The sequence below is a fragment of the Haplochromis burtoni genome, unplaced genomic scaffold (assembly GCF_018398535.1).
Source record: "Haplochromis burtoni strain Fernald_Lab_line unplaced genomic scaffold, NCSU_Asbu1 Contig_243, whole genome shotgun sequence".
NCBI lineage: Eukaryota > Metazoa > Chordata > Actinopteri > Cichliformes > Cichlidae > Haplochromis > Haplochromis burtoni.
In genome coordinates this window covers 929,572-936,348 of record NW_024582604.1, presented here as the reverse complement: position 1 = coordinate 936,348, position 6,777 = coordinate 929,572, and the positions used below count along the sequence as shown (strand labels likewise).

The 6,777-nt window shown below is 40.0% G+C and overlaps 1 protein-coding gene across 2 annotated transcripts in view; it reads left to right on the top strand.

Moving 5' to 3' along the window:
- prg4a (proteoglycan 4a) overlaps positions 1–6,692 on the top strand; it is an 8,842-nt gene extending 2,150 nt beyond the window's left edge. Inside the window, exons 3-14 of one of the 2 annotated variants that reach the window (XM_005938179.3) lie at positions 1,166–1,279; positions 1,765–1,833; positions 1,946–2,008; positions 2,181–2,306; positions 2,410–2,634; positions 2,793–2,864; positions 2,949–3,035; positions 3,866–4,005; positions 4,601–4,760; positions 5,091–5,171; positions 5,294–5,422; positions 6,111–6,692. In XM_005938179.3, the coding sequence (XP_005938241.1) occupies positions 1,166–1,279; positions 1,765–1,833; positions 1,946–2,008; positions 2,181–2,306; positions 2,410–2,634; positions 2,793–2,864; positions 2,949–3,035; positions 3,866–4,005; positions 4,601–4,760; positions 5,091–5,171; positions 5,294–5,422; positions 6,111–6,301 (1,457 nt within the window). In that variant the 3' untranslated portion in view covers positions 6,302–6,692. Of the gene's footprint in view, positions 1–1,165; positions 1,280–1,764; positions 1,834–1,945; positions 2,009–2,180; positions 2,307–2,409; positions 2,635–2,774; positions 2,865–2,948; positions 3,036–3,865; positions 4,006–4,600; positions 4,761–5,090; positions 5,172–5,293; positions 5,423–6,110 lie in introns of both variants that reach the window. The other variant, XM_005938178.3, reaches the window with a different exon arrangement.
- Positions 6,693–6,777: the final 85 nt, after the last annotated feature.

Below are 6,777 nucleotides of genomic sequence, written 5' to 3'. Positions count from 1 at the left end.
TAAAAAAGTGGTATCGTGCCATCTCTAATTAAGATACAACACAGATGAATAAAAACAGAAAAACTACTCGATGTGGAAGCAGTGAATCTATTATTGCTGTTTTCTCCAAAAGTTGAATCTGGACGTAGTGTTTTGTAGGAGAAACGTTTCGTCACTCATCCAGGTGACTTCTTCAGTCTCAGCTGACAGCAGGTTTCCCCAAATCTTATAAACAGTAAATTTGCATAGTGACTGAAACCAGCCCACTGAAGGAACAATGGACTGGGAGGTCAGTTACTTAATCATAATTGTGCAAATTCTCATGACCATTGATCAACAACCACTGACCAAAACCCACTGATCAAAGACCACTGATCAATGGCCATGAGCACCATTCACAGAGAGTTGGGGAATGGCTGCAATCACAGCATTGTAAGATGGCGAAAGATGTACCCTTATTGTTGTTGTGTTAGATTAACTCACTTACTTATCTTTAAGTTATCTGTTTCTGTAAGCTGTTTTGATTTTCTTTTTTTTTCTTTTTTTGTGTTTGCTTTTCAGTGTTTAAAAGTTTTTTTCTCCATTTTAAAATATGATCATGTTTCTTCCTGAAGCCCACAAACGCTTCAAGCTTGTTTTGGGCTCTATGGATCTTTTGTTTTTCCTGTTATGTTTCTTCTGTTTGCTGTATTAATTACTACAGAACACAACTATTTGTTTGGGTTTGTTTTATTTTGCGATATGTCCTCCTCTTTCTGTTTGTTTAGTAGCTATTTTCATGGAAACATAATGTTTCTAATTGTTTTGTTCTAGAGCTTTCTTCTGTTATACTTTACATTTTGGTTTGTTATTTGTGTTAAATTTTATAGCTGTTTAGAGGTTTCTTTCCAAAGAACTGTTCTTTTCACCTAGTTGCTTCAACTTTGATGATTTCTTTTGTCCCTCTATATATACTTATCAATATTTTTAAGCTAATTGTTTCTTTGATATGATGTTTAGTTGGACAACAAGTCCAACACTGGCACCAGCCAAATACAAAATATAGTTATCTGTTATACTGGCAGTTTATTTATTCATTTTTAAACCAAAAGAATAATATAATGAAAAGCTATGCTGCATTTTGCTGTAACGTAACGGGCACTAATCATCACTGTCCTGTGATGCTCCTCTCTGTCTGTGTTTTCAGCACAGTCATGTCAGGGTCGCTGTGGTGAGGTCTTCCGACGTGGTAAGCTGTGCGAATGTGATCCACTGTGTGTCCTCTACAACACCTGTTGCCATGACTACAAATTGAACTGCAGTAAGTATCCACAGTCACGGCTGCAACTGCATAGACTGTCCCATTTCCTAACTCATCTGAACTTGTAGGCCTTTAAGGACAAATGTTATTTCACATGCGATTTGAGCAGATGCTGCATCCTAGATGCATGAAAGAGCGTTTCCGCAGGTCCTTCCTCCCTGCAGCTAACAATCATAGATGTTCACATCTGCGCTGTAACTGCAATAATTTAATCAACCGATTCGCACTACAACCTGTGTTTGCCTCTTATCTGTAGTTAATTTTATTTAATTTAATAACGGTACAGTACTCTGTTTATAGTAACCATTGTCCTTAATGTAAATATGTAAGAAAGAAAAATTGTGTATGTTTCTGTTCTGTGTACTGTTTGTTTGTAATGTGTCTTTCTGGCTGCTGTTAAAACCAAATTTCCCCTTGTGGGACAAAGAAAGGATTATTCTATTCTATTCTAATTTCTAGTTTTTCATTTTTCTCTGTGTTGACAGACGCCACAGTGCCACTCTCACCAGAGTCATATCGCGGCAGGTTCCAGTCTCTAAGGGCCACAGCTTCAGGTATGCCTGTAGTCAGTTACTACAGACATCAATACAAGAATGTTCCTAATGCTTTCATTACAGTTCCTGGTATCTTATTTTAAGCCTTTCTGCTCTGTTTTATCAACCTCAGGAAAGCGGAAATCCCAGAGGAACAGGAAATCCTCCAATAGTGAGAGTGAGGAATATTTCACAGGTGAATGCAGTTCAAATATTACTGAATATTTGCCAGTACTGAATTTGGGAACAGCCCTTACTCTGTCCAAAACTGACAAAGCACTAGCAATGCTAAATCCATCCATCATTAGCTTCCTTTAAAAGAGTAACAAAAATGAATAATAATGCTGCATTACCGTTGTTGTATGTAGGAAGAGGCCGCTGCCCAGAGCACCTTGGGGCTCAGTGTCAGGGTTCTTCAGGCCTCCTCAACTCACTGACTGTTGGCTTATCTGACTCCACCCCTTCTGCTGTATCAGCCAATCAGCTACAACATGGTTTGGACTACTTTCTTTCTTTCGTAACTTAGTTTTCTTAAATGAGCAAAATGCAGGTTTGATTAATGGTCATTAAAGGTAATGTCTCTCATTCCTCCTGTAGGTGTGAGTAGCATGCCTGTTGGCCTGCTGCCTGTGATAGTCCCTTCCTCTCACAGCAGAGCTCCATACTCACCAGCACCAGGCTCATCTCTGCCCATCAATAATGCTCCGTCTCTGGGCATTGGTGCTCCAGTGAGCCCCCTGGCTCATGGAGCTGATGGCAGTAAACTGGATGCCCAGCTTGTGTTATCCCCTGGGGGAGCTGCTTCATCTATGCTTAGTCAAGGTTTATTTAACAGAAATTATTTCATAATTGTAGATGAACCAAGATTTTTGCAACTTGTTTTAGGTTCATTAAAACAAGTTGTTCAAAAACAATTCCCAACATACTACAGTACACAGCAATGCTGTTCTTTGTGCTCATAGGCCTTGGTGTTCCAGCAGGTTCCAGACCCAGCACTCTTCAAGATGTATTACAGGGCTTGGGGCATGGAGGATCTGAAGGACCAGGAACAGGTAAGCAGCTGAAGGTGCCCTGTGGTTGTGGGTGTGTTTAATAAGCTTCTTCTAAATTACATAAAAATGTATGTGTGCGTGCAGGGGTCTTTGCTGATGTCGACCTATGCAGCCATTCTCCCATCAATGGACTGACAGCGCTCATTAACGGGACCATTCTGGTATTTAAAGGTGAGTGCTGTGACTGTCAAATTATGGCTAGGCGTGAGGGGGTTAGGGTTAATATGTTCTGTAGCTGTGCTGGGCAAACTATATCCTCTGCCAATATATGCTGTGAAGTTTAGTGACTGCAGGTTGTTGCAAGCATGCAACAGTTTTTTCATTTGGATTAATGTTAGCATATTAGCTATAGACTCTCCATGTATATATCATACATTATGATGTTATCAATTCATTTATAGGTTCTGCATTTTGAAGCATCAACATTAGCATTTTTAGCCATGTTGCTCTTTGGAGCAAGAAATGACCGTTCTTAGAAGAGAAGGCAGAGTGTTTGCAAGTTGGTTAGCAGGCTAAATCAAATAACTGTGTGTGTGTGTGTCTGTGTGTACGGTTATACATCTGTGTTTGTGTGAGTTAATTAGTGCCAAGTAACAGACTGATAACATATCTATACTATTTTCTGAGAAATTCAATTTAACTTTCTCCAAAAGGCACAAACACAGCAAACAGCAGCCTAGTAGACAGGTAGTGACTACAGCTGACTATGTTGACACAGCTATCAATCAAAGCAGCCACACCTCCAACTTTAACTCTTAGCAAAATCCAGATTCTTAAACAAACAAATAAAAAGATGTACTAGGTTGTACACCTGCTTTGTAATGCTTTAAAGTTTGGTGTTTTAATACAAAGTGATTTACTTTGAGAGTTGGTCTCAAGTGGCCAGAATTTTATTTATTTTGATAATTACAGGTTGGCACTTGGACAGTGATATTATGTAATGTGATTTACAGGTTATGTGATATGCCTGATATGTGTATGTATGTTTGTGTGTGTTGCAGGAGAGTTATTCTGGTCCGTTGATCCCATCAGCCGCTCTGTGGGTCAACCACAAAGTATCACAGACACTTTGGGCATCTCATCTCCCATCGACACCATCTTCACACGTGCCAACTGCCAAGGAAACACCTACATTATCAAGGTATAGATATCACTAGAATCCGTCACAGTATCACAACTAAAGCTGCCCTTGTATGTCACCTTTTCTTTCTTTTCTTTTTGTGTCTGCTAAATGTCTAAAGTGCGTGTTGTGATACCACAGCGTCAGCAACAGCACTGAGAACACAGCATAGTCATCAAACAACGAAGCATTGATCATTGTGTGCACAACATGAAATGAGGAGGCCGAGTGCAAGTGGGTTGCAAAGCAGCTTGTATAGGCACACTAACTTTGAGCAGACTAAAACTGCTTAATCAAAGCACTCCATACGAGATTAGATGTGTAGAATATCAGCTGAGCCAGACCACCTTTGTGGATAATCTATAAGCATCATCCTGGACGTTTTCATTAAAGTTTTGAGGTTTAAAAGTCAGAATCTGACGTTTTAAACTAAATACAACAGTTGCTTACCACATTGAAAGGGGATATAGTTTTCAGTACTGGATTACTGTACCATGACCTTTTACAGCAACTAGCTATATGAATACAACAAGGGGGAATCATAGTGGAAGAGCAGTCCTAGAAGCACCCTCTGTGCTGATGGATGTTGGATGTATTAATCACTCTTTGTTTCCAGGGGGACCAGTACTGGCGTTTAGATGGGAACATGGTGATGGAGCCGGGTTACCCCAAACCTCTGGTCTCAGAATTCCCTGGTTTGACAGGACACATCAGTGCTGCACTGGCAGTGCCGGCCACCAGGAGCAAACCAGAAACTGTGTACTTCTTTAAGAATGGTGAGGAACAAAGACAGACCCAAAATAACTCCACTGTCATGGTGCCAATGCTAGTGCCCAATTTAACAGTTTTCACACACTGTAAGTGCCACCCCCCACATACCACAAAATTGATGGTCCCCAGAGATGAAGCCAGTGACATCATTGGTTATGGCAGGGGCTACAGTAACAGTGTCATTATTTTATTTTATTTATTTATGGCAGATTCAACCTTGCACTTAGATTAAATATAAACACAATTAAACAGTATATAAAAGCCTATATAAAACTGAACAAAACATACAGGTAGAATGAATCAATAGTAATGATATCTCTGTATTTGTCCACTAGGAGAAATTTTGCAGGGCTTCACCTTCCCACCAGACAGCATTCCTTCCTGCAGCAAGAAACCAAGAAATTCCATGAATACTGGTTTGTAGCTCAACAAATTATTTAAATTCTGTTCCTTTTAGCTTTAAAGAGCTGGTAACCATATTGGACTAAGTGGTCCTGTGCTTTTTAATACCATGCTATTTTTTATTTCTGACATTCAGGAGTTCTTCTGGGTGGAGAGATCAACATCAAAGTGTCTCTGAAGGGATTTCCCACCCCCATCACCTCGGCTCTGTCCACGACCAGCCCTCAGGGGAGCGGCAGATACCATCACTACGTCTTCTCTGGACGTAAGAACAATCAGAGCATTTTGTTTATACACATTAAGTTTTAATAGCGGTAGAGATTACACATCGTCTCATCTTTGTTGGTTCAGTCCATAGCCTGTATATAAAAGGTGTACCTGGCCACCACGAAATCATCCAGTGAATAAGATGTAGTGCTAACAACATGCCAAAAGTTTGGGGGGATCATTATTTCTCCTTGTGTGAATCTTTTCTAAAACACGGTTTGTCCTTCCCCTCCTTAAAAGCAGGACATTACAACTGTGTCCACTGTGAATGACCACTATTGATCAGAGGTGGCCTACTACACCAGCTATCAACTACCTGCAGTCTTAAGATCCCTACCCAGACATTTTAAGCCTTACTTACACTCCACCACATGGAACCTTAATGATGGCAGGATAAGGTCTCAAAAAGAACCTTGGCATCTTAATGGACTTTCAATGAATTCATTTATAGTTTTGTAGCCACAGTTTTATCTTTAGGCAAAAAGACCCGGTCATTGTTAAAACAAAAATGTAACTAGAGCAACAGCCTTGGAGGAACATCACCATGACACTGTGATAAGCAGTATAAGTTCATATGTTAATTTTGTATTCATTGTCTCCTCTACTGCCCTAATGTAGGCAGATATAGCCATAAATACTGCATCAGCAAAGTAACTAAACTCACACCTGTTCTGTCATCTCTGCAGCTCTCTTCTTCAGCATCCAGATTTCGGGTGACCTGCCAGTGCTGACCAAGCCTGATCCATCTGCATCCTTTGCACCTTTGCCCATCCTCAGCCAAACTACTGTGGCAACCAGTTCTGCAAACATGGCTGGCCAGAACACGGCCCTTCCCCAGCCAGCCAACTCTATCAGAGTTTGGCTGCGCTGTCCTTAGGAAAGTCCTGCAGGAGACCTGTTGTGTTTTCTTTGTTAACGCGCAAAAAAAAGGCTCATAATAAATAAGTCTGCTGCTGATTTTCCTCATACATTAATATGAGATTTATAATATCTGGAAGGGTCAAATAAATACCATCACAAAAGTCTACACATGTTAACCATATGAGTGTATATCCAGCACAACACCACATATTCTCTGGTGGGTTTAAGTTATTCTACCCATCATGAACTGCAACATAACCTTTAAGGATTATCTAAAGCCAGCCCACAGTTTGAGGAAAAAGAAGTGTAATTCACAGCTATTTTCATTAAAAGTGGATTCCAGTGATTGTCTCCACTGATACAAAACAAAAACACATGGAGCAATTTTATTATTTGATCAATTCAAAAGAAATATTTCTGGCATTGTTTAGATAAATGATCTTCGTGTCCTCCACTACATCCTTCCAAAATATTCTTCATTTTATAAATAAA